We start from the raw sequence: 27,366 nt of genomic DNA, 5'->3' as shown, positions 1-27,366 counted from the left end.
TTGGCCATAAAGAGGGGTAAGACATTATCCACATAAGGTGTGACATGACCCACATAAAGCACATTAGTCGCAATTAATACTCCATATGGGTGATATCACGTCCCATGTGGATGATTTCACACCTATGCTAATGATAAAACATGCATTTCTTAAAAAATGTTATATTATAAAATAATGGTATATAAGTGTCGAAAATTTATTGAGTACAATTATAAAAGAGCAATGATCCAATGCAACAATTGTATCATAGTATAATGCAACGACACTTCTAGAAAACCATGTTTGTGGTATTTGTATGACCTCAAATTTTGCACACACTCTCTTCATCTCAATAATCAATCCCAAAAAAAAAAAAATTTTAATTTGAAGCCTAGATATGGTCAAAATAAGTCCCTCTAAAACGAATCTAGACCATTCATTTTGTGAATTTCAAGATCTTAGCCTTTATAAACTCAAAATCAATTTTTTCTTTTTTAACATTGTTCATTTAACGATAATAAAGCCATCCAACAAAATTGGAAATGACAAAATCATTCTAAGGCCTAAATCTAAGCATCTCACCAAAATGAACGGCCTATGTTAATTGGGCTAAAAAAATACTTCTAGGCTGTGTTTTCAATTTTTTTTTTTTTTTGTGATTGTTCATTAGAGTGAAAAGAGTATATATTTCAAAATTTGGATCAAACAAATGGCCATAAGATGGTTTTTTAACGTTGCTGCATCATATTACTATACAACGGTTGCATGATATCATTGCTCATTATAAAAAGGTGCGGTTTGTATAGAGCTGAGGCTCTAAACAATTAAAATAAAGCGTACCTTCAAATAGTGTCGATAAATATGGTTTCAAAACTGAAAATCTTTGTGATAGCCTTAAAATATCTTTTCATCTTTAATTAAAAAATTTAAAGCTTCAAAAATAGTATGGATCTATTCTATAAAAACTTAAAAATCTTGAAAATTGAGTTACAAGATCACTATTTCAAAAACTTAGTATCCATTTTTTTTTCTCATATCCATGCATCTTGATGTCGAGATAATAAATTTTAAGATATTTAGGCATCAAAACAACCTCTTCTAGTAATTTTTTTTTGAGATGGACTCTAATTTGGGCTCTTATAAAATTCTTATAATGTGAGCATCCTAAAGTAACCGTTTTAAATATTAAGTATTTTTATGTAAGCGTAAATTTCCCAAAATAAAGGAAAAAAAGAACGCGTATAGGTGAAGCATAACCCTCAAGGGAAGAAAAGTAAATACGCAATCTATAAGGATATTTCGTAAAATTAATAATAATTGTTAGGGGCTGTTTAGTCATTACTACCAACGGCAAAAAGCGGGTACCATATTCCCCCCCCTCTCCCCCTGTGCAGATGGATATAAAGAGAGAAGAGCAGGTGGTCAAAAAAAAGGTACAACAGGCGGGAGGAAGCATGGTAAAAGGAAAAATAATTTGTTTGAAGCTCTGCGTTTCTCTCTCTGGTTGCCGCTTCTATTGGAACAGTTTCTTCTCTTTCTCTCTCCTAGTACTCTCCTAGTAAAATTGGGCCTTTTGTGTGGAGTTTTTAGAGAGAGAAAGCCAGGAGAAATACTGCGGCGATGTGACTTTGGAGAGTGGGCGGCGATGTGACTTTGGAGAGTTGTGACTTTGGAGTGTGGACTGGTAAGAAGAACCCTTATTTTGAATATGTGATTCCCTGTTTTGCGGTTTTAAATGTTTTGTGGGTTTGCTCTCATCAAACTGTAATAATGGTTGCAGGTGTAGGGGTAATTTATTTTTCGTTTTGCCAACAAATGGGTTGAATTTGTTGTTGGTAAGGCTTTTTTGTTCGAGTTTAGGGAAAAAAGCTTCCTTTTTTTTTAACCGTTTCTCTCTCTTTCTTCTTCTCTTCATGTTTGTTGGTTGGTTTGTGTTTCTTTCTTATTTTTGTTGATGCATGTCATGGAACTAATAGGTATGCTGTCCAGTAACGATATTACAAATAGTGAGTGCTCAAAATGGAGCACAAGAATGATTCTATAGGTGTGGGCTCGGGGGAGCGAATTGGCTCGTTGGAAGAGAAGATGGGTTCTGACCACCGAGCTTCGTATTGGCTTGATGCCTGTGAAGACATTGATGATTTTATGAGTTGGGGAGAGCTTTCCGTTAAGACAGGGGAACCGCTGTCTTATGAGAAGATAGATAATGGTAATGCATCACGTGATTCTTTTTTCGAAGCGTCTAGCCAGGAAATCAACCCCATTTGTGAAGCACCAATTGATTCCAGCTTCTTCAAGGGAATTGATCAGTTCTTTGATAATGTGAGGAGTGATGTGTGTGTTAGTGCAGGGTCCGAGACCTTGAATGGGGAGAATCAGTCTTTGAATGATGGATTGTTGATTGACAATATGAGAAATTTGGAGGAGAGCTGTAGTCCACTGCGTTATTTAGAGGGCGTTGAGCAACATTGCATTGAGAAATCTGAAATTGACGTTAAAGAGCTTATGAAGGAGACCCATAGTTGTGGAACAACTCCTCCCCTCTCACATTTTAATGGCGACTCTAATTGTGGCCAAAACAAGAGGTCGAACACCACTGGTGCATTGGTTGATGTGGAAAGAAGAATTGATGGGCCCAAGGAAATAGAGATTAAAGGGCCTAGAGAGAGGGACTGGAAGTCGGTGGATAGGAATAACAAGAGATCATGTAACGGTGAAACCATTGATGAAAGGCATTATTCGGTTTGTCGCCGTGAATTTTCTAGAGAGAGAAGTTCTTCTTGCAGGAAGAGAGGGCGGGATTCGGAAGATATGGAGCGGGGGGGAATAGCTAGGATCAAAAGGGAAAGGGGAAGTAGTGAGAGGAGAGACAGGGATTGCTGTTATCGAAAGAGATGTAGTGATTCAGAAGAGATGCAAAGAGAGGAGATGGGTAGAGGCAAAGTAGAGAGGGGAGCTAGCGAGAGGAGAGATAGAGATTGGAGGGGTAGAGATAAAAGAGGGTATTGGGAGAGGGATAGATCTGGGAAGATGGTTTTTCGACATGGTACTTGGGAGGCTGATCCTGAGAGAGACTCAATGAGAGCTAGAGAGAAGCAGAGATTCTCAGATAAAGTTAGCAGTCCTGAAAAGAAATTCGATGAGAAGAAAGAGAAACCTGCAGAAGAGCAGGCTAGGAAATACCAGTTAGATGTTTTGGAGCAAGCAAAAATGAAGAACACAATAGCTTTTCTGGAGACTGGTGCAGGAAAGACCCTTATAGCTGTTCTTCTAATCAAAAGTGTTTACAAGAAAATGCTCAGTGACAATAAGAAGATTCTGGCCATATTTTTGGTCCCAAAGGTCCCTCTCGTGTACCAGGTATTGCAACTATCTCCCTCTTGTTTCTCTATAGCTTGCTATCTTGTTAATATTCTCTTCTATTGGCAAACACAACATCAAACAGTAATAAATTGCTACCTATAACATAAGAGATTAAACACTTTATCCATAACGAATTATATTTTTTTGTTGCCTTTAAGCCTATTGTTTTTATAAGGCTATCATTCTTGTGCATTTTACATTTCTTTATTGAATTTCTGGATGGTGTTGATCGTTTCCTTTCATGAGCATGTCTGTAGGCTCCCCATTCTTTCAGTTATTGAATATTTTCCATGTTTCTTAGGGAATATTCAGTGCATTTCTTTATTGATTCATTTGAATTTCTGGATGGTTTGGATCGTTTTCTTTCACGAACCATGGGAAAAGTTTCTTGAGCATGTTTCTTAGGTGAATATTTCAGTCATGTTCTTGTCTCATGGCATAAGATTTTTTCTTGACAAATTGTTTCTGCATAAGATTTTTTCTCGACGAATTGTTTCTGCTGGTGATTTGCGTTTTCCTTTTCTTCCCAGCAAGCTGAAGTTATACGTGAAGGAACTGGTTACAATGTTGGTCATTATTGTGGTGAGATGGGTCAGGACTTTTGGGATGCCCGAAGGTGGCAACGTGAGTTTGAGTCAAAAGAGGTACGAAATATGCTTATTATCATGTTTTTTCTTTCTTTAGATGGGCAATGTGTTCAAACTATCAGGTCTCCTCATGGTATTATATTTGATTCGTAAAACTTTAGAAATGCAGTCTTTTGATTTTTCCATTTCTATGATTGTATTTCATATCCTTTCACCTGACTTTCGTGCCCCAGATGCCACCATGCATAGCCTTTATGATGATTATGAGATTGTATACTCTATTTTAGGTAATATATGCTATATACTTTCACTCAATAGAACATACCAATCTATGTTTATTGATGTAATGCTATGATTTACTGTCACCTTTGGCTAGATACCTATGCATCAGAAATCCCCAGCATTCTGTTATGTTAGACGTACTTTCGCTTGCATAGAATGAAACTTTTGTTTGGCCTGTGGGTATATGAGAGTTCCTAAGCACTCTTGCGTTAGAGCTAGATGCGCTTGCATCAGAAGTTTACTATATTCTATTACATAGACGTATTTTTCCTTGAGAAGAATGAAACTCATATTTGGCTTGTCTCATGCTCCAATTCTTGCGCAAGAGCTGAATTTTGCATGAGTGCAGAGTGCTGCACTTATACTTTGTCCTTATGTTATTTAACATTCCTTTATGCCTTTCAATGTTGTATAGCTCAATTGTGATGGTTGCCTGAATTATTGGTTTGTCGGTTGGATTAGTCCTTGTTGGCTTTTTCAAATTCCATTCAGTCAAAGGGGGAAGATCTCTTCTTGCCTAAGACACCTGGTGATTTGTACTTCCATTCAGAAACTTTGGAGGGACCGTTTATCAAGAGACTTGGGTAGAGGATATGCAATATATGCCTCAATTTATCTCCTCCATCCAAGATTTTAACCCCTTGTCCTAACATGTAATCTAGGAAGTTTTAATCTTGATGGAACACTGGTCTTCACCATATCTATCTTGCAAACAAACTCTGACATTCATCCCTATGCCCTTGACCTCGGGAGTCGTGTTCCACCAAAATGACATCTATTGGTTACTGAGGTGCGATAGCATTTATTGGAAACTTTGGAAAAGTAACTTTGCGTTCATACAAATTGATATTATATTTGTTGACCCCTATGAAAACTCCCTTCAATGGAGAGAGAAATGAATTGTTTGATATTTCTTAGAAGAATCGACAGAACATGCCCCATATCACATACACACTGCCATAAGATCGATAGACCAAAAGTCCTTGAAATCCATTGCCCAAACATGGATGAAAAATGTCTCATCCGTGCTCCTGTTTGTCTGTTTATTTTCATTGAACTCATGGTTCCTCTGAAAACCCGTATATTTCTGCACAAAGCTATGGTGAAGCTGTCCAGCCCAAAGTTACCGGGACGGGGAGCAAGGGTGGCTCCTTGATTAGAAGCAGGACCGCGGGATCGAGGGAGGCTTGATGGTCTGTAGATGAGAGATCTAGATCCCTACATCATAAGTAAAGGGATTGAGTTCCCCAACATTAAGGGAGCTCAATCTGAACTGGCTCAAGGAGAGAACTCTAAACAATATGGGAATGTGATTCGTCAAGTCCAGGATCAAGGCTCTCATCACGCTTAGGATCGAGGATCCTGGAGTTCACATAACTATGGTACTCTGCTTCGAGGATGAATTCCATTGAACAATATGATAATTTTTCTGAATTAAAGAAAACCAAATTATCATTAAATACTAGAATCTTGTCTTTAAAATTCTCTTTGAATTTTTGTTGTAATTGGTATGTATTTTGTTCATAAGAAGAGAAACTTAAGTCCAATATGAGGATGTAAGTCTCAAGTCGTCGGGCATGAAATGAGCTTAGTGTCCTTCAAATTCCTCGATGGGGGACATTGTGGTCTCTCTCTCTCTCCCTCCTCCCTCTCAGTGACAAGAATGAACTCTCTTATCTACCCTAATGGGGGTGAACTGAAGCCGGTGAAATGACAAACAGCAGGAACAACGAGGAGGCACTTCACAGAGACCATCATATTCGTTCAATACAATGAAAGAACCTTTTTTAGCTATTGAATTCATACAATACACATCCTGTGTGTGGTGTTATGCACATCTGTAGTCATCAATTGTATGTTATCAAGTTAGACAGTGGACATGAACCATATTCTTGGTAAATGCAGGTTCTTAGAACTGAGCTACTATTTGACTACCCTTAAGGATGGACCGTCGATGCTGGGTTAGTGATACACACATGCTCATACCAGAGGCAGGTTGTATGTGATATTATATTTGGGGTTTCCCATTTTAATGAATTTTTACTATAATCATTCGCCCACACTATTTAGAATCTAGGTTCTTGTTACTCCTGGATCCCATGATTTTAAAGATAGGGATCTGGATCCCATTAACTTGGGATTTAGATCCTCAATTTTGCAGATCAAAATCCTTAATTTTGTGAATCAAGATCCTCAAATTTTCTGATCGAGATCCCCAAATTAAAGAAACTCTTGGAATCGAGATCCGGTGTTTTGGAGCTCTAGTCGAGCTTCTAAAGCTGGATCAACCACTTGGTTGGGAGATCCCAGTAACTATGGTCTTGCTGGGGCTTTATCTTGTCAAAAGGTGAGGACTACCTTCACATCTCATCATCAGAGCTAAGTGCTGTTCATTATATCATCCCTTTTAGAATACTCTATTTCTTTACCATTTCTAACTAGTACTAAATCTTAAATATACATACAACCATTTATGTTAAGATTGAGGGAGAAGAGAAGAGAGAGAAAGTAATATTCAAGCACAAGATTGTGTAAATATAGATGTCTTTTCACTCTACACACATCATGGGGCAATGTGGCTTATATATAGACATGGATCCCTTATGGGATTACAATATATGTCAACATGCATAGGGGTTACAACAGAAAAATCGTCCAAACAGAGTAGAATAGTATACACATTTGGTTTATTTTGAGTTTCCAAAAGTGCATGGATCATTGGTTAATGTGCATTATTACCACGTGTAGGTTTCTATAATGGGCATGGGGCCCACAATAGTGCATTGCAAGTTTCTTTAATAATTGTGGCCCTATCACAATCACTGCACTTGCCTCAAGCTGGAACATATATATCATAAATGCGCAACTTGCCTGAAGTATCTTTTAGTGGAACTCGATTAGAAGCCTTGGCAAGTACGTTGGCCAATTGATTCTCGGAGCAAACAAATGGAGTACTTATTGTCTTTGAAGCAACCTTTTTTGTGATGAAACAATCGATCTCAATGTGTTTGGTTCTTTTATGAAATAGAGGATTGAGGCTATATAAATTGCCGCTTGATTATCACAATGTAGAGGAATAGGAACTGAATTGATACATTAACACCCATCTCTTGAAGAAGAGAACGGAGCCAAATTATTTCACATGTAGCACTTGCTATTGCTCGATACTTGGCTTCTTCTAAAGATCGAGCTAGAATACTCTGCTTCTAACTCTTTCAGTTGACTAAATTACCACCCACAGTCATAAAGTGCCATTGGTAGATCGTCAATCAAGAAAATACCCTGCCCAATATGCATCTCAGAATCCTTGTCGATCAAGGTGATTGTGACTGGTATAAAGTGGCACTCTGCCTGGAGCAGGTTTAAAATATCAGAAAATGTGATACACAACTTCCGAGTTATGGGAGCATGGTGGGTGCATAAAATGACTTCCACGCTTACATCATATGTAATGTTTGGCTGTGTGACAGTTAAATAAATAAGTCTACCCATTAATTTCTGATATACACCAGGGTTACTCCGGCGCTTTGACTGCTGACGATACAGTTTGTGATTAACCTCTGTGGTAGATTGTGCTGATTTGGCTCAAAGCATGCCTGTGTCATTGTGGAGATCAAGATTATACTTCATTTGAGACCAACAAGTTCCTTGTCTAGCTCTAGCCACCTCTATTCCAAGTATTTCTTTGGTCTGATATCCTTGATGTCAAAAACACCCAAGAAATCTTCCACTTTTTGAGTCTCGTGATCATTATTTCATGTGAGCACAATATCATCCACATGCACTATCATTATTGTGGTAGAAGAAGAATCTCTTTTAACAAATACAAAATGATCCAAGTTAGTGACCATTGAGAAAGACTCCATGAATGTGATTGCTTGGGCCAACAACTCCTCCCCCCCTCGTTGGGTTTTAGGGCACATTTTTTATGAGATTTAACACCTTGGCAGGGGGGTACATGCGTCTCATGGAAGCATATATGGAGGGAGTCAAATCAGGCAGCGGACGCCTTGGCTAAGGAAGCAGCAGCCTATAATGGATCTTAGGATCGTGTTTTGGATTTTTGGATCAGTTTCTTTTTCGTGGTTGCTCTGTCTTTATTATTGTAACCTTTAAAAAGAAGGCTATTGGATTCTGTCCTCTCCCTCCCCCCCCCCACCCCGCTTCCCCCCACCCCTCCCCCCCTTTTTTTTAGAGGCCTCAATGTACTCTCACGTGGATAGCCGCTCTTACCCCCCCTTCTCTCTCTTCTTATCTCTTTGTACTCTTTTACTTATATATATATAACAGTTAACATTCTCAAAAAACAAATACAAAATGATCAGAAACACTCTTTTGAGTTCTAAACTGACATATTGGCATAAAGAATTTTTTTAACCGAGCCCGAGGTGATTGTTTCAATCCACATATAGCTTCGGTCCATATATAGCTTTCCTCAACATACAGATCTTTCCTTTCTCTCCTTGATGATAAAATCCAGGTGGTGATGCCTTGTACACTTCCTCTTGCAGATCTCATGGGGTCCAAAGGGTAGAGTGACCCTTTCCTGTTTATTGGAATAGATAAAATTGCTCTTACTGATTGCAATTTTGCTACACGAACAAAATTCTCCTTATAGTCAACTGCATATAACTGTGTAAAACCCTTAGCTACTAGACAAGCTTTGTTTCTCTCAACCGAACCATCTTGTTTGTGCTTTAGGGTACACACCTACCTGCATCCTACCACATTTTGTCGTTTTGGTGTATCAATTACATCCCAAGTTCACTGCGTCTCTAAGGCAATCACTTCCTCAATCATGGGTGCTTTCTGTTATGGATGAGCTAGTGCATCTGCAACTTTGTTGGGAATAGGAATGGATAAAGTAGATCAAAGGCACACACAAAAGGAGGATGAAAGTGAAGCATAGGAAACTAACTTAATTATCGGATGGAAGTACAAGTCCTTTTTTATTTTCTTGTAGTAATAGGTAAATCAAGCTGAGAAGGTAGAGGGTCGAGTAGAGATGAAGTACTCGACAAGTCAACAAGGTGGAGTTGATTGTTTACGACATACTTTCCCTTGTTCTTTTTTCAGGTATATACATTTAGTTTTTTCTTAATAAATTCCACCTATTCCTTGGTTTTTTTTTATTTATTTTTGATAATGTTAACCTTGTATTACTATAAAAGTTGAAGAATACAGCAGAAAGAGGGAGGAGAGGACCAAGAATACCTACGAGACAGGTATCTCAGTCTAAAAATTACGCCAAAAACCCTATACAATCTATAACCTTTTGAAGCGGCTGTAACCAAAAAGGAGGATACAAAATTGGGCTTATAAGCGCGCCCTGTTACAGAAACGTACAACCAAAAAACTAGGTTCCATGGAGATCTCGAAGGTCCAGTGCAAAAAAAGAGGTGGACCATTCATTGTCTTCCAAGTGTGGTCGTCGTTGTGCACAATCTTTAGCGAGAAAGTTGGCGAACTCGTTCGACGTCCGCCAAGTATGCCTCCAACAGACGTTGGTATCCCTGCATAAGTGGTAAATTTCATCAAATATTCTAGAAAGGTACCAAGGAGGGGTGGTTGTGCCTGCTGCCCATGAAAGAATGTTTTTTGCGTCTCCTTCCACCACTAAGGATTGGCCCCAAGATGGATTAAAAAATTTTAGGCCCGTTTGGAGTGTCAAGGCTTCGGCGAATTGTGAATCTCCATGTCCAACAAATTCTGAGTATGTCAAGAGAACATTTTGATTGTGGTCACGGAAAACTCCCCCTACTCCTGAAAGGCTCGGGTTTCCAATGGAACAACCATCGAAGTTTAGCTTAATGGCAGTTTCTGGAGGAGGTAACCAGTTGTGAGGTTGCCTTAGCTTGAGATGCTGAATTTTGATAATATTGTCCCGTTGTTTGAGGAAAGAACTCGTAGGAATCCCACCAAAGGTCCTATGGGTGGAGGTCCAAAAGGTTACAAGTGATGTAACCTTTTTAAACAGCTCAGAAACTTCATTTCTGTGCCTTTGAAAGATCCTCTCATTTCTTTCAAGCCATAAAACCCATACTGTAGCAGCAATAGTTGCCCTCCACAAGGTTCTACCTGCTTTGGGCCAAGGACCTCTAGAATAAAGAAGAAATAAGTCTTTTACCGAATGAGGGAGGACCCAATTGAGACTAAACAATTGTAGGATCAGTGTCCAAAGCTCGTAAGCCACACGGCAGTGTAGAAAGAGGTGGGGGTTAGCCTACTCCTCTGTCATACACATTACACATCTGTTTGGGAGTGGCAGGCCTTTTTTTTGGAGCTGATCAAGAGTGAGGGCCCTTTGACAGCTAGCAATCCAATTGAAAGATTGAACTTTTGGAGGAGCTATTGTGTTCCACACATTGAAGAGGGGAGAGATAGGATTTAGAGGGATAGTAGGAGGCTGGATAAGAAGATTATAGAACGCTGCTACTGAATACTTACCAGATGGGGATAGTGTCCATACCAAAGAATCACTCCCTGATATAGGTAGGAGCACCGGGTGAAGAGCAGCCGATAGAGTGAACTCTAATGTTTCCTCTTCGGAAAGATTCCTTCGAAACGAGGGGTTCCAAGATCTACGCCCCCCTGCCAAGACCATTTCATCTGCAATACTGGACTCTTTGTTGGAAGCGAGTTGAAACAAGTTGGGAAAAAGGTTCCTTAGGGGAGCATATCCAATCCACTGATCAGACCAGAAGCGAACTCTGTTTCCGTGTTTAGGATGGAAACGAATCACTTTCTTGAACAGAGCAAGAGAAGAGGTGAGGGATTTCCAAATTCCTGAAGCCTTACTCCGTGAGGGCCTTTCATGAACCCAAAAGTGGTCCGGAATGTTATATTCTTCAGAAAAACCTGTGCCCAGAAGGAGTTTGGTTGGGTGGCCAATCTCCACCACCACTTCCCCAAAAGAGCCAGATTATGCTTTCTTAGATCTTTGATAACTAGACCACCTTGGGCTTTGGGCAGTCAGACTTTGTCCCAAGGGATAGGATGATGTCTCGTTTTTTCAGCTTGGTCAGACCACAGAAAGTTTCTCATCAGTTGATCCAGTCTCTTAGCCACCGAAGTTGGCATATGGAAAATGGACATTAAGTAGACAAGGGAGTTTGCCAAAGTAGCCTTAACCAGCGTAGAACGACCGACCAAGGAAAGGAATCTTCCTTTCCATCCAGCTAGACGCCTATCAACCCTATCAATCACTTGAGCCCAATGTCTCTTTTTGGGTTTCTCTAAACCTAAAAGGATTCCCAAATAAGTGGTACGAAGGTCCTCTATTTTACAGCCCCAGGAAGGAATCAGGGAATTGATTTCTTGAAGTGTGAGGCCCACTCCCATAATCTTAGATTTTTCCATATTTACTTTGAAGCCAATGGCATTCTCAAATCATTTGAGGAAGATTCTAAGGTTCTCGATTTGCTGGGGGACCACGTCTAAGAAAACTAAGGTATCATCTGCATACTGCAAGTGTGATACCCATGGGCCTTGTGAGCTATAGAGAAAAGCCGAAAGAAGTCCTTCCTGGTTGATACAAGAGATAGATTTGCTGAAAACCTCCGCAACTATAGTGAAAAGAAAGGGAGAGAGTGGGTCTTGACATAGCCCCCTTGAGGCAGCAAAGAAACCTATAGGGCTGCCATTTATAAGGACCGAAAATTGGGGGGTAGAAATACAACCTCTTATCCATTTTCTCCATCGAGGGCCAAAGTTCATTCTTACCTTAGTCTCATCCAGTAATTGCCAGTCCACATGGTCATAAGCTTTTTCCCAATCGATTTTGAAAATCAATCTTGGTTTCTTGGATAGGTGCCTAGAGTGGATACACTCATGAGCAACCAACGCACCATCCAGGATTAGCCTTTCTTGGATGAAAGCTGATTGGGACTGCGATATGATGAGAGGAAGGACCTGCTTGAGTCTCGAGGCCAATACCTTGGCCCGAATTTTGTATGAAGAGTTGAGTAAGCTAATTGGACGGAAGTCCTTAAGCTCTTTTGCACCTTCTTTCTTGGGGACAAGGGCTATAAAGGTAGCATTGATAGCTTTATTGAGGATCCCCCTATGATAGAATTCTTCAAAGAAACTCCTGATGTCTGGTAGGAAAGTACCCAGGAAAGATTTAAATGGGGCCATGGGAAAGCCATCTGGCCTCGATGCTTTGTCTTTAGCTAGTTGATCAATGGCACTTGAGATTTCCTCAAAGTTAAAAGGTTTTTCCAACTCGTTGGACAAAAGATCAGGAACTGAAAGGAAATCCAACGTGGTCATCCTAGGCCTGAGTCCCACAGGGGCAGAATAGAGGGACATGAAGTAATTCAGGATGGCATTTTCGATTTCAACTGACTGGGTAAGAAAACTGTTATCCACCTTAATTGTGGGTATCAGATTCTCTCTCCTTCTACAGTTGGCAATACGATGAAAGAAGGTAGTGTTCTGATCCCCTGCTTTTAACCATTTAACCCGCGATTTTTGGTATAAAAAAAGCTCTTGTTTCTTGATGGTAGCAAGGTATTCCAGCTTGGATTGGGTTCGTAACTGTTCTTCAGAGTCTGACAGGGGTCTTGACTTCCTCAATTTTATCAAGGTCTTGGATGCAGTTGAGCCAAGAGCTTTTTAAGTGAGAGTAATTCCCTGGCCGAGATTGTCTCCAATTTTTCAAGGACTTTTTGAGCAGCTGGATTTTGGTTTGTAGCTTGAGTCCCTCTCTACCCTAGACTTGGGAAGAGAAAGAATTCCACAAACTGGGGATGAGAGTCACAAGGGACTGCTCTTCCAACCATGCCAGTTCAAACCAAAAGGGTTTGGGCCCCCTACTAAAAGCTTGTATATCAAGAAGAATGGGGCGATGGTCTGAGGTAGGTTTAGGCAGGGTAAGAGCATGTGAATATGGAAGAGCAACTTCTCAATCCAGTGACAAGGAAACGATCCAGTTTGGCTAGAGAGGGCTGAGCAGAGTGGTTAGACCAGGTAAAGGCATTCCCTTGAGTTGGAATGTCTACTAGTTCATGTCGAGAGATGAAATCAGAAAAATCCAGCATTCCCTTGGAGACATTGGTGTTGAGGTTTCTCTCATGAGACCAACGGGTGATGTTGAAATCACCACCCAGGCACCATGCAGAATGTGGTAAGGCTGCGACAAGATCCAATTCAGACCAGAGACGGGGGCGAAGGGAAGCTGAGTTTGGACCATAGATGACGGAGAATTTAAGCAGCGCACCATCTGTTGTCCTGGATAGAAGGGCAGTGACCGAGAAATCTCCTATGTGAGACGATAGGAGATTAAGCTCAGTTGGGTTCCAAATAACCCAAATCCCGCCAGAGGCCCCTGTCGCTGGTAATGTCCCATTAACATGGCCTTCTGCCCCACACACTGCGGATGGACTGCAAAGTAGGCACCGGTTGTTTAGTCTCTGTCAAGGCAAGGATCGATGGGGAGAGTTTGGTAGAAAAGTCTCTCACCGAATCCCTTTTAAACTTCTGTCCCAACCCTCAAATATTCTAAGAAAAAATCTTCATAAGTTAAGGGGAGAAGCAGGGATGGAGGCAGTCTTGGGCGATCGCCTAAGAGTAGGGGGGGTTCGGGTAGCGGTGGGAAGAGGCTGGTCTTCAGAAGCGAGATTGTCATAATTTATAGAAGAGAAGAGGTTAAGCAGTTCATGATGTCCTTTGATATTCACCTTGAGCCTGTCATGGGCGTTCGCCTGCAAGAACCGATGTGCCGGGCCTTCGGTCCAAGATGTTCAAATCCCATAACCCTATAGATCTCCTTCATTCTGTCAGATTCTCGAATCTTATCTATCCCACTAGCTCTCTCTGGGTCGCCTTCGATCGAGCATGAAGAAGAGGGTGCAAGGGATAGTGATTCTGGAGCAATCACTGAAGGTTTAGAGGAGGATGAGGATTGTCCTGGGGAAACAGGGGAGAGAAGGACAGACGATAAGAGCTCAGGTTCCCCTAGCCTAAGAACAGGCGACGGAACCGCAGGAGATCCTGAAATAGGGTTAACTTGGGAGGGAGCAGAAATGGGTGGTGAACCAAGAGGGTGCCTAGATGAAGCTGCGGGCTAGGTAGGGGTCCAGACAGTGACAAGGGGAGGAGCCCAGTTGGACACGGGATAAGGGCAGGGGTTTTAATGTAGAGAAGGAGGAGGGGTGTAGAAAGATAAATAGTGATATGGAAAAGGTTGGGGACCAAGGTTCAGGGGCGAGGAAGGAGAAAACTCGTAAGGGAAGAGAACTGGCGTAATCCTATCAAGAGGAATGAGGAGAGAGGGTTGAGGGAGCCATGGTCCAAGAAGCTCTGAGAGGTGAGCAGGGTCAGGGGGAGAAGGATGGAGGGAATTTATCGTGATGATGTCGAAAGGAAGAAGAGAAGGGTCCACATTGATAGGCAAAGATGAAGCAAACAAAAAAGGGTCATTGTGGAAAAAGAAGGGAAGGGGTAGGAAGGTCAGGGAAAGAGTAGAGGGGGAACGGGTGAAGAGGGCGAGCTGAATCGACTCTCTCGACAATGGTATAAGCATCCTCAGATAGGCCCAGAGAAGACCTGCATGGAGGAGTGGACGGGAAGGAAGGTAGCGGCTTCTGGCTCGAGATGGATGGGGAGCACTGAGAAAGGGAAAGTTCACATCAAGGTTGGGAAGGATAGAGGTGAGGACGCCGTTAGGAGGACTGTTAGGGGGGCGTTGCGTCGGGAGGTCAAGTGGCAGAGGGAGAGACGGGAAGGTTTCTTGGGCAGAGAGTGAAGCATCTTACGATTGGACACCACCTGCAGCCGAAGCGATGGAAAGCGGCGAAAAGGTGGCAGTTGTCTCCTCAAGAGAGCCTAGGACGCTCGGGGAAAGGGTCGCCTGTCGGGTGGCCACAGGGACAAATATCAGGGCGGCTGGTGTACCTTTGTCTAATGAGTTCCTCCCCTCGTGGATCGGGTCAGCTACTGAGGCTCAATTGAGCTCCCCGACCGAGGAAGCTCAATTGAGCCCGACCGAGGAAGATGGGTCCTTAAAAAAGGCTGAAGGCCCAAGATCCTCTACTACCTCCTTATCGGGTTGATGGGTCGATGAAACCGGGGGACCCGATGGAAGGTGACAGCTGTTACCAACCCCACCGCCTTCTGAGATTGGGTCTAAGAGGGTGGGCCCAACACAAGCGTTCGGCTCTGACTCTCTGACATATCTGTCCCCATCGTCCCCAGGGAGTGATAGTAGGGTGTCACGCGGTATCCACTGGGAAGACCGGTGACCAGAAGACCGTTGATTGGCTGGAAAACTTGGTCGGTAAACTCTCTTGCTAGGAAAAAGGTCATGGAGATTCCGACGGTGGAGCCGCTTGGCTGAGCCAGATTTCCTGGAGACGGCACTCCAAGAAATGGAAGAAGAGCTTTCTGGCAATGAGTGCGGACTGCTATTCACCAAATTATCTGAGGGGGGAGAAGCCTCAGTCCAAGCCAGAGAAATCGGGTAGAACAGGTTTTCTACTTCAATCCACACACAAGGTGGAATACATTTAGGGTTCAGGACCTCCACCAGGAGCAAGATGGAGCCTAGCAGAAGTGTTTTCAGAGATTTCCATTGACTCGAGATCGAACTTCCGCAAGATTCAACTATTCTCCCAAAGGTTGCAGGAGACCAGGCATGGAATGGCATATGGTGAAGCATAAGCCATACCTTTTGCCTTCTGAAAGATCCTTCTTGGGGGGACCAAGCACAAAGGCACAGGGTTGCCCCTTTGAAAATCGCAAATTTGGAATCCTACAGTACCTGGTAGGCAAGAGCTTGTGAAGAAAAGGTGAAGAGGTAGTCTCCACAGGAGAGGCGTCGAGCCGTGATATTGGAGTCCTCCCAAAATTTTTTTGCCCAGATCTCAACTCCTCTGAAATCATCTCGAGAAGGGCAAAACGCTCCTACAAAAGATGATTGGAGCTTAGTCTTAAGCAGGGAAGACTCTACTGGTGGGATGGATACGAAGAGAGGACCGAGCGGGGAACTTGCTGCAGAGAGGAGGGGGAGACTCCTTAGGGCAGGCTGGGGAGCCTGTAGAAGGGAGTGGAGGCGAGGAGCATGTGACTACTTGCGCAAAGAACCCAGAATCAGTAGTCGGTAACCCGCTTAGTGGAAAGCCACGGGTAAAGGATTGAGCTCCCTTAGGAGATGCCTTGTGTGGGACACGTAGAGGTTTAGGGTACAGGTCGTAAATCGTACTCTAGAAAGAAGGTGAGAGGCCAGGGGCCAAGTAGAGAAGCCTGGAGTAAGTAGGTGCAGAAGAGGAAGGGCGAGCGGGGGCCAAGTTCAAAGGACGTCTGGAAGCAGGAAAAGGAAGAAGAAAAGAAGGAAGACGAGGTGGAAAGGGAGGGAGACGATGGCGTCTCCTCATATTCCCTTATTTTCAATGATTTTTGCTATGCATAGCACATAGTTTACCTTATAATACCACCATTTGTTCATCTACTTGGTAACTATTACACCTATTCCTTGGTTGAAATATTGGAACTATCTGTGCTCATTGGAAAAGAAATAGGATTGTCTGGTGGCATAGTGGATACTGAATATTTTTTTGAAGAAAAAACATGATATATTCTCAAAGAAGGTAACATCTATTGAGATGTATTTGCTTGTAGTTGCTAGACAGTAACACTTGTATCCGTTTATGAGAGTTGAATTATTCCGATCCGGCTAGACACAACTGAAGGTTTTTAAATGGAAGAGAAAAAAACGTAAGTGCTTGGCGGAGAAGTTTGAAAGGATAAACACCGTCGAGAACAATTGTAGGCATCCTACTGGTCATATAGGCAGCGGTGAGAACTGCTTCATCTAAATATGTCTCAGGAACCTTCCTTCCTATTAAGATACCTCTCACCACTTCTAACATGGATTTATTTTTCAGCCCTGCCACACCATTCTGTTGTGGTGTGTAGGAACATGATGTTTGAGCTTTTATACCATGTTTAAGAAAATAATTCTTTAATCTATTGTATTGATACTCCTGTGCATCATTAGAATGGAGAATTTTTCTTAGGTCTCAAACTGGGTCTAAACCATTTTATGAAATGTTTTAATTATTGATGGTACTTCATTCTATGTTTCATAAGATAGATATGAGTATAACAAGAGTAGTCATTGATGAGTGAGATAAGATACTGATATCGAAATATAGATATAACTGGAGCATGCCCCCAAACATCAGAATGAATAAGATGGAATGGCTTGGAACTTTTCTTTTCACTAGAAGAAAAAAAGGTTCTACAATGTTTAGACAATTGATAGGTCTCACATTGTAATTGAGGAACATTCAAAGAAACCAACTTATCCGGAGACAATAACTTTAAAGATTTTAGAGACATATCGCCTAAGCGGGTTTGCTGCAAGAGTACTTGTTCATGACTTCTAGACTCAAAGTTTAGAGCAGTAGAAGTGCTTCCCATGTTGAACAGGTACAACCCATTGTCTTCACGACCACCACCAATGGTCTCCCTTGTTTTCATCTTGAAAAACACAATGTGCGGGATAGATTGTAACACTGCACTTTAGTTTCTTTGACAGGCTGGTAACAAAAAGAGAAGTTTAGAAGGAAAAGAAGGCACATGTATTACAGAGCGTAAGAACAAGCATGAGGAAAGTTTATATGTTCCGCTCTTAGAGGCACTGGTCATAGATTCATTAGTACGTTTAACTTCACTAGAAGCAGGAGAAAAGGAAAAGGAACTAACTTTCTTACCTGTCATATAATCCATAGCCCTTGCATCAGTGATTCAGGATGTAGAAGTGGTAGAGTTGGAGGAATGGTTGGCAGATGCATTTGTACCTGGCTGCTCTACTGGTGCCTTTGAGCTGAGTGAAGCCTTGAAACAAATCAACTGGTGTTGTAAATCTTTGATGGCACAATCTCTTGGATCGGATACGTCGGGTTGTGTGGTTGAAGTTTCCTTGCCTTCACTTGATATTATATGGGCAGTTGCATTCCTATTTTCGGTCTCAAGTGGATGCAAGTGCCAACAATCCTTTTCCCACAATGGGAGTATTTGAGAGTCTCCTTTTTGATGAGATAAAGTGGAACATGATTTGGTCCTTTCCTGCCCACTTTTCCTTGCTTGAAACTTGTTGCTAAGGCTGATCGTTCAGGGTGGATGCTTGAGTTTTGTCCTATTGCAATAGCCTTTCTATTGTCCTCCCCCATTACACAGTTCGAGACTGATTCAAGAGAGGGCAATTTGTCATGTCCTAGAACTTGTACTCTTTGAAGTTCAAACGTCACGATGTAGGCCATTCTATGAACTAAAAAGATCCTTCGTTGCTCGGCCTTTTTTTAATGTCATCATGGTGGGATTAATAGGCTAATAATGGTCTACTTTTCTCACTTATGCCTTAGTATCCGAAACTACTATTCCACAATGAATTCCATCCTAAACTACTATTCCACAATGAATTCCCCTTGCTTCAAATTTACTATTTTGTGATGCAGTTGATAAATTCTAGCCATGTCATCTCGTTATGAGTATGGCTTGTCTATAGCCTCCCATGTTTTCCTTTGCAGTTTGGAGAAACATCAATGCTTGTTGATACTTGGCTGCATTGAATGAAGCAGCCATGCCATTGGGGTAAAATTCTCACTTTCCTATTCATCATGGAGGATCATTTATGAGAGGGTCTTTCACCTTTCCTGTGATATGACTCAATTTTCTTTGGCTTCATATGGACATTTTTGCGGAGTGGGACCCTTTAAGTAGTTTGTCCTATCCAGCTTAATTGTCGTGATCATAGTTACTGGGTTCTCCTCCCTTGCTTCGCGATCTCTTGCAGAACCTCGATTCTCTCGATCTCGGGGTGGATCTCGTCTAAAACTCAATTTAGTGTTTTTGGGATCTCGCTCCATCTTATAAGGGAATGGGTTCCTTACAGTTTAATTTTGCGTTTCTCAACATTGGGATCTAGATTCCAAAACAACGGATCACACGCATTGCCATTTATGGCATCCGGATCCCACCAATATCGGATCGCTTTAAAGTTCCTTATTTATTTCATAAAAGGACTAAGCCTACATGTTAATGGTTAACAACACCGGGAGCTACATTTTAAAACAACAATCCTTATTACCTACATGAGGAACTCGTGTTCTAAGAAAATGGAGCTTGCTCTTATAAAAGTTATTCCTCGCTCCATAATGTTTTGGATCACTTTTAGTAATATGCTTCTTGAGTTAAGAAACTAAAAAAATGCCCTTGGCAACTTCGCTTCTGATGTATAGGATCTCGCACCTTTATATAATAATTCTCTATCGTATGTAATAAAGGAGCTCACTCCCGACCTTTGAGGCTGTACGGGCATCAATCCCTAACACAGGGATCTTGAGTATAGCTTTGATCTGTCGATCTGGCCACCGATCCCAGAACTGTTCCCATTCCCTTACCCAACAACTATGGTCGTGATCATCAGTCGTGGTTGGTCACATTGACTCCTTCCCAAGGAAATATTGTGCTTGATTTTTGACATTTTCCTTCTCTCTCTAATTTGAAATCCTGTCCTTTCCCAAGGTACTAACGCAGGCTTGCAAAGATTCCCCTTGTTTGGTTTGTTTGGACGAAAAGAGTATGGAATATATTGATGCGATTTTGTGTGGGGTAAAAAAAAAAGATAGGGGAACAAATGTTATGATACTTTATCAGGAAAGAAATTTGTCTTGACGGATGTAGCTTTCAAGTCTATTCCTTTACTTCCAGCTCGCTTCAGGGGTAGAAGAGTGGTCGTTATTCGTCTTCCCATTCATATTTTTTCTAATTTCAAAACTTAGAACAACAGGAAGCAATATTATGTTGGTAAGAGAGTTAAAAGTCTAAACTAGGTGGAAACAAAAGGAAGTGAAGACCGTGATAGCAGACAGACCTTCAAGCTGATTGCATACCTTTGATCCAGGTAAGCCTACACTATTTTAATGTGATGATTCTGATATGCCCGTTGTATATAACCAAGAAAAATAGATTTGGTTCCAATTTTGTGTGATATTGACCAAGAATATGAGCGCAGCAACCATTTGGTTACTTTGGCTCGAAAGAAATTCCAGGATTTTCTGAGGTATTAAATGTGAAGTTCCAGCACTTTTCCACAGGATTACTTCGCTGGAAATCTTTGGGGCCTCTAACCACATGGCTTTTGCCGATGTCTCGGCGGTTTTTGTCCTTCACGACTGGGAGAATATCCTACACCTTTAACCCCCTCGGATCCCAAGAGCTAACAACTGGTTCCCTCCCTCAGATGGCATCATTAAGCTTAATTTCGATGGATGCTCCCTCGGCTACCCAGGCCCAGCTAGAGTTGGAGAGGTCTTCTTAGACCACAATGGCAATATTTTGGCCTCTTTCTCAGAGCAGTTAGGCCACACCAACTCTCAGTTTGTAGAGGCTATGACACTCTTATTGGGTCTAAAGAAGTTCGACCTCTCCTGGGGATCTCAATTGTTCATCGAGGGGGACGCCTAAAACATTATTTCTTGGGCCTCTGGATATGTCACACCTCCACGGTACCTCGCCTCAATTTTTGACGAAATTGCGCATATTTGCAGGGATATAGACGTCTCTTGAATGTGCATCTGGGGGACGTCGAACGACTTCGCAGATCTTCTGGCTTAAGGACGGTGCTCGGGCTCAAGCTGAAGCCTCCACATAGCTGCGACATTTTGATGAGCTTCTTAGACTATTATATTGTCGCTGGTCCATCTCCTTTTTTGCTCTGGACCTCTGCAGGCGCTTCTTCCTTTTCTTTTGCATTGTATATCTCTTGTAATTGGGCAAGTCCTATAAGCCCCTTATTTGTTGTACAGGACCACAATTAAGTGGCCTATTTTTTGGTTGAGAGACCCGGCCTGTGGGTACTTTCAACTTTTACTGATGTATACCTTTTTCTTAAAGCAATACAACTGTCAACTTCCTCGAAAAAAGAATATGAGCAAAGCATCCCCAACCAAAGACTTTAGGGAGTGCACTAAAAATTGCATGATAAAGACATAATTTTATAGGGAGATTTGTAATCTAGAGCACAAGATGGCATCTGATTGATAAGATAGGATTAGGTGAGCTTACGTTCGGACCTATTCCTTTTTTCAGCCACACCATTTTGTTGTGGTGTGTATGAGCAAGAATTTCGATGTTCTATGCCATGTTCTGCCAAACAGGATAGCAATTCTCCATTGCAAGACTACCTACTTTGATCAGGTCTTAAGTATCTTAAATTTAAGTGACTAATTGAGTGTGGATCATCTTATGGAGATATTAGGAACTTCATCTTCAGGCTTCATTAGATAGATCTAGGTGCACTTGGAGTAATCATCCACATTAGAAACAAAATATCGATAGCTAAAATAGATTTAACTACCCCAAAAATCGGAATGGGCCATGGCAAAAGGAGCAGTGCTTTTATTATTGGGTAAAAAAGTATATCTACAATGCTTTGACAGTTCACAGACCTCTCATTGAAATTCTTACACACTAGTCGAAAAGATGACTTATTGGAGTTGAATGACCAAGTTCAAGTTGCCACTGCTCAAGATCTTTATTAGCAATCATGCTGGACTGAAGGGCTTGAGGAGTAGTTGTCAAATCTAGAATGTAGGGACTACTAGCTGCATAATCACTGCGATCGTCTTCCTTGTATTCACGTCCTGACAAATATTGTGGGAAGGAATACACTACAATTTAGACTCTTGGTAATGTTACCGATCGACATTAAGTTTGTATCAAAACTGCAAACATGAAGAAATGACGACAATGACATTTCAGGAGAAATACTTATTTGTCTTTTTCTAGAGATAAAAGAAAATGATCTATTAATAATCCTAACTTTGTCTCTACTAGAACACAAGGAATAAGAAGAAATCAAGGAAAACACACCAGTCATGTGGCTTAAGGCTCCTGAATCAATAATCTCGGATTGTTTAGGTGGAGTAAGAAAGTCATGTATGAGCAGAAGCATTAATGGTTTGAGTGTGAAAAAGATGAAGTGGAAGTAGTGGATGGGCCACCCAATTGGGGGGACAATCGGAGAAGGCTCTCAATCTCCTCTTTAGGAATTGATATCATCTCCTTTGGAGTAGAAATTGGAGGTTGGATTATATTGGGTAATGATTGATTAATGCTACCAAGAGCTGAATCCCTAGTCAATGAAGCATTATGAGCACTAAACTGACCAGGACAGATGAGTTTAGCTGGTTGGGCAATTAGATGTCAACGAGTTTCTTTAAAATAACTATTCCTCCCACTATGATCTCATTTCAACTTTCTTTTATCTCCTTGATTAGGCCCCTTTTTTTCCTCCAGATTTCCAAGGTCTACCCCCTTTATCGTCTTTAGGAGGTAATGAGGCTAAGGCAAGCATAGAAGATCAATTTCTCGAGCAGGCAACATGACACTTTTTCTACTAGCCTCGCTTGAGACAAAGGAATACACCTTGTTGAGCGATTAAAAAGTATCCTTACTGAGCATTTGAGCCCTAACTAACTCAAACTCAAAGTAAATCCCCTCATCAACTCAAAAATACGATTTTGTGCCACAAACCACTTATATTTCTTCCCATCTTGCTTATAGGCTGGCTTGGCCTGCATGGTATGAAGTAAGGAGAAATATGCAGCAAGTGGCCTCTCTAAGATGGGAAATTTCCTATTTCAATTGGAACACTCGAGCTGCATTTTGTGTTGGGTGTAGGCTTGGTAATACTGAGTCCCAAATCTCTCTCACAGTCCGAAGAAACAACAAGCCTCTACCAATCAAAGGTTGCATAATGTTTAATAACTGAGACATTATGGTCAGATTTTCAATACCCTACTTTTCATGTGAGGGATCTAGTTCTTTGAGTTCAATAATTTTTCCATTAATATTCCCCAAATGTTTCCCTTGTACTTATGAATTTGTAGACTGTGACCACTAAATAATTTGTCCCGTCAAGTTTGACAGTTGTAATGTATAGTCCAGGGTTATCTCCATATATAGCCATATGGAAGTTTACACCTGGACTACTAGAGATGATAGAATACTAGACATGTCAGCCGCAACATAGGTCGTAGAAACTAAGAAAACATGCTGATCAACACAACCAGCAACTCAAGTTCACTAACCACAGGGATCCGAGGACCATACAAGAGATCTTGATAGTGAGTGATTCTCACAATTCAAAAACACAGGTGCCACATCTTCAAAGGTTCCGACATCTTCAAAGGTTCCGACAACACCATCAAATCATCCCAGCCAGATCTAGGGTTTTTAATATCATCCCAGCCTGATCTAAGGCGTTTTCACACCATCTAATCATCCCAACCAGGTCTACGGTTTTCAATCCAACGTCAATAACTTGAAGAAATGTAGAAAGCAACTGTGAAATCAGGGTTTTACATTCCTTGTTTTTTTTTTTTTTTTTTCACATGTAGGGATTCTATCTGTATTGGTGGAGATCCTCACACGATAATATCACATTATGATGTAGTTCTAGAACTTAAAAAACTTCCATTACAAATTCAATAAAATTTCCCATCCTCTTCACAATGGATCCATAACAGTCAATTTATAGGCATATGAAACCCAAAAATTAACTTGAGATCCAAGTAAACAATTTAAGATTCTAAAATATTAATAACAATTAGTTAATACCAAAAGTATTCTAATTAGTCCTAAAATTCATCATTATTTCTATCCATGTACCTAAACTAAGATTTTGAAGCCATTGTAAAAATTGAAAAAGTGGGACTCTAGATACCAGAGATGAGGAGACAGAGACCCCGTTATCTTCCTCCTCCTCGTCCCCCACCTCCTCCTGATTGGAACAAGATCTACAACCTCTACCCCAAGCCTTCATGCAAGTGTTAGCAAACCACCTTCTTCCTCCACCTCCTTCGCCCAAGTGGTGGCCTTCCCCCCCAATCGTTCGCCCTTTGTGACCACTGCTCCACCCGTAACCCCTGGTTTGCCATCCTCTGTGTTGGGACGGGGTTCCCTATTCTTACCTTTTGTCCTCTCGACCTCGGCTGAGGTCTTTGGCCCACTTATATCTAAACTGCAGTCCTCGCTCATGGGTACCTTCTATTCTTGGAGGGACAGACATCAAGGGGCTAGAGAAATGGGCACGTCTTTGGGGTGAGCCCCAGCTTGGATGCCGCTGCATTCTAAGGGAGGTATCCCCTTCAGTTTTCCCTCCAATGAGAGTGCTCGTCAGATTCTACAAGAGAGAGGCCCTTACAATTTCAGAGGCGCATGCTTAAAGCTCCGAGACTGGTCATCGCTGGATGGGTCTTTTAGGAAGCAGAGGGTTTGGGTTACGGTTGCAGACATTCCCCTTCATGTGTGGTCTCGCGTTACTTTCAACAAAGTGGCTGAAGCCTGAGGTTTGCCGGTAGCTATCCATTGGAAATCTTTAGAGTTTCTCCCTCTTGGTTCAATGCTCCTCCTCTTAGAGGTTCTTGACACTCAGCTCATCCCTCTCCTCATCTGGCTGAAGGTCGAGGGTTTGTTTTTTCCCCTTTCCATGTCTTGGGTTTTGGCGACTCTGCCCTCACCTTTCTTCTTCAACCCTTCAACTGTTCATAATCCCCAGCGGCCCAACCCATTGGACAATTTTGGTCTCCGGGAAATTCCGCCACTCCAGGCGATGCCAACGAACGAAAACCTCCTCCTTTGCTCCCTCCAAGCGGCCGGGTCTTTCTCCGGCGGATCAGAAACTTGGGACTGTTGCCACCTGGATTCCTCGTCAGACGAAACATGCCCCTCTTTGAGTTTCGCAGCACCGTTGCCACAAATTTCGCCATCTGCTGCTGCCGCTTCTCCTTGTTCGGTGTGCCCTCCGGGCTCCGTTGACGCCAGCCTCTCCTCGGGCCTTCTTGGGGAAGGTGCCCCTTTTATCTCTCGACCCGGCAAAGAGGTGGTCTTCGCTGATGAACGTCCCGCCCTACTGCAGCTGTCGGGTCAGTTGGCTTCTACTGACCCCTCGGTGCTAAAGCCAAGTTCATTTATGGCCAGCCACCGACCCCTGTCTAGCTTGTCACTTATGCGGCTTCCCCTCTATCGGGTGCTTGAGTGCCTTCGACACTTGGCAAGACCAGCCGCTTTCCCGCCTGCACCTCTATGGTCGCTGCTGCCACCTTAGACACAGTGCCGCCCTCTTCGTCCTCTCTCATCTTTCCTGGTGCACCTGCCCCCATGCCTTCCATGTGTGAAGTGAAACTGTCAGCCTTGTCGAATCTTTTTAGAGACACTTGTCCTCCACTGGACCCTCCTTGCCTCGAGATCCCCACCCCCGTTGATGTCCCCCTTCCCGCCTCTTCCCATCTTCCTCTACCCTTCCCTTGTCTGTCTCTGGCCCTTATTCTTTCGGCCACGTCCCCTCTTGCCCTCTCCCTTTCCACCTACCCTTTGTCTCTCCCCCCCCCGCTCTACCTCCCTTGGTATCTGACCCTCCACCTACCTCCTTCGCTGAACTTGCTCTCGTCGCCGTCTCCGGTGGACCTCCTACCCCTGACACTCCTGCCTCCCTTGGTCCTCCCCTCTTCGCTGCCCCTTCCTCATTAGGTTGTTCTTCTTGACGGCATAACCCCCCCTACTTCTTCATTCTCCTCTGTTCCTAACCCAAACCTTATGGATTGGACCTTGTACCCCTTCGGGGTTGTTGTCGTGCGCTCTTTGGACCCCTCCCTCCCTGACCTGGATTGCCTCTCTTTGCTTCTTGCCTTGTATTTACCCTTCACTCCCCATCTGGTTCCTATTTGTCGCGTAAGGACTATCCACCTTCTTTTATACCACCACGTTGGGCTGCCCCTGCTACCACACTCGGCACTACCTGTGTTTGACTCTCCTCAACCCTACCATTACTTTACCTTTCATCCCCTGTTCCATCCCTGGGCTGATTTATGCCTATAGTACTCATCCCTACTCCTCCGAGTGTCCCTCGGTTACTCCTCTTTTCCCCATGCGTTCCCGTCGTCTCCTCAACCCCTCGCCATCTTTCTTTCGCCCACCACCTTGCCTCCTAGCCCCACTCTGCAGTGGGTGTCACTGCTTGCGACAGGGGCCTCAGGAGGCAAATGGGTCATCTGGAACCCTTCTGAGCATGATCTAGTTTCTTCCCACTTAGGGGAATTTTCGGTAACAGTGCTTCTCTCCAAATAGTCCGATGGATTTCCTTGGAAATTCTCTGCCATCTATGGTCCCAACCTTGTGCAGCTTCGAACCCTTCTTTGGGCAGAACTAGACCATCTGGCTACCCTTCCACACCTTTCTTGGTACTTGGGGTGGGGACTTCAACATAACCAGATGGTCCTTCAAGAGAAACTCCAACTCCAACATTTCCTAAGGAATGTTGGACTTCTCGGATTTCATCTCTCGCAATGAATTAATTGATATTCCTCCTCAAGGGAACCTATTCACATGGTTGGACCACGGTTCCCAACCGACCCTGTTTAAATTGTAGAAGTTCCTGATCTCTTCCTTCTGGGAAGAGAATATCCCTGGCTCACATGCCCTTGCTTTGCCTAAACCAACCTCTGACCATTGTCCCATCCTCTTAGACACTCTAGCCGTCCCTAGGGGCCCTAAACATTTTAGGTTTGAACTTGCTTGGCTCGAAGAAGTCGACATGTCTTCGCTTATACCTACCTGGTAGGATTCTTCTCATCCCAAGTCTTGGGCAGAGCTGGTTTTAGGCTGCAAAAAAAGATTCAATTACTTAAAGCATCTCTCAAAACCTGGTGTATTTTTATCTCAGGGAACTTCACTCAAATTAAGCAAACCCAGTTGAATGCTATCCAAGTCTTAGACCGAATCCAGGCCGTCATCGTCTTCTGAGGCCTGTCTTAAATCTCAAATGAAGTTGGAGTAATTCTCAACTTTGAAAAATGAAGAGCTAAACTAGTACCAGAGCTACACGGTTGTACGATTCTGGACCGTGGCGCGGACATAGAATTAGCCATACTCACCTTCTTCTAGAATCTTTACTCTACCTCCTCGACTCCTAGACCCAGAATAGGCAATCTTCCATTCCAGCTGCTTCCCACTCATTGGGTTCATTGGTTGGAACGCCCCTTTTCTGAACTTGATATTGTTGAAGCCATGGAGGACTTGGGCAAAGACAGGGCCCCTGGCCCCGATGGTTTCCCGATTGCCCCTTTTAAGATTTTCTGGGACACCTTCA

At 42.7% G+C, this 27,366-nt stretch overlaps 1 protein-coding gene across 6 annotated transcripts in view; it reads left to right on the top strand.

Moving 5' to 3' along the window:
• Nucleotides 1-1,366: 1,366 nt before the first annotated feature.
• DCL1 (dicer-like 1) overlaps nt 1,367-27,366 on the top strand; it is a 55,104-nt gene continuing 29,104 nt past the window's right edge. For 2 of the 6 annotated variants that reach the window (XR_016041565.1, XM_020668546.2), the window contains exons 1-4: nt 1,368-1,663; nt 1,760-1,814; nt 1,956-3,339; nt 3,873-3,986. Coding sequence is in view for 4 of the 6 variants with exons in the window: in XM_020668546.2 (XP_020524205.1) it covers nt 1,999-3,339; nt 3,873-3,986 (1,455 nt within the window). In the remaining 2 variants the exon portion in view is untranslated. Of the gene's footprint in view, nt 1,664-1,759; nt 1,815-1,955; nt 3,340-3,872; nt 3,987-27,366 lie in introns of all 6 variants that reach the window. The other 4 variants (XR_016041564.1, XM_088848250.1, XM_020668547.2 and 1 more) reach the window with 3 other exon arrangements.

This window comes from Amborella trichopoda, chromosome 9 (assembly GCF_054954075.1).
Source record: "Amborella trichopoda isolate Santa Cruz 75 chromosome 9, AtrichopodaSantaCruz75HAP2 v2.0, whole genome shotgun sequence".
Lineage (NCBI taxonomy): Eukaryota > Viridiplantae > Streptophyta > Magnoliopsida > Amborellales > Amborellaceae > Amborella > Amborella trichopoda.
This window is presented reverse-complemented; position numbering and strand designations above follow the sequence as displayed.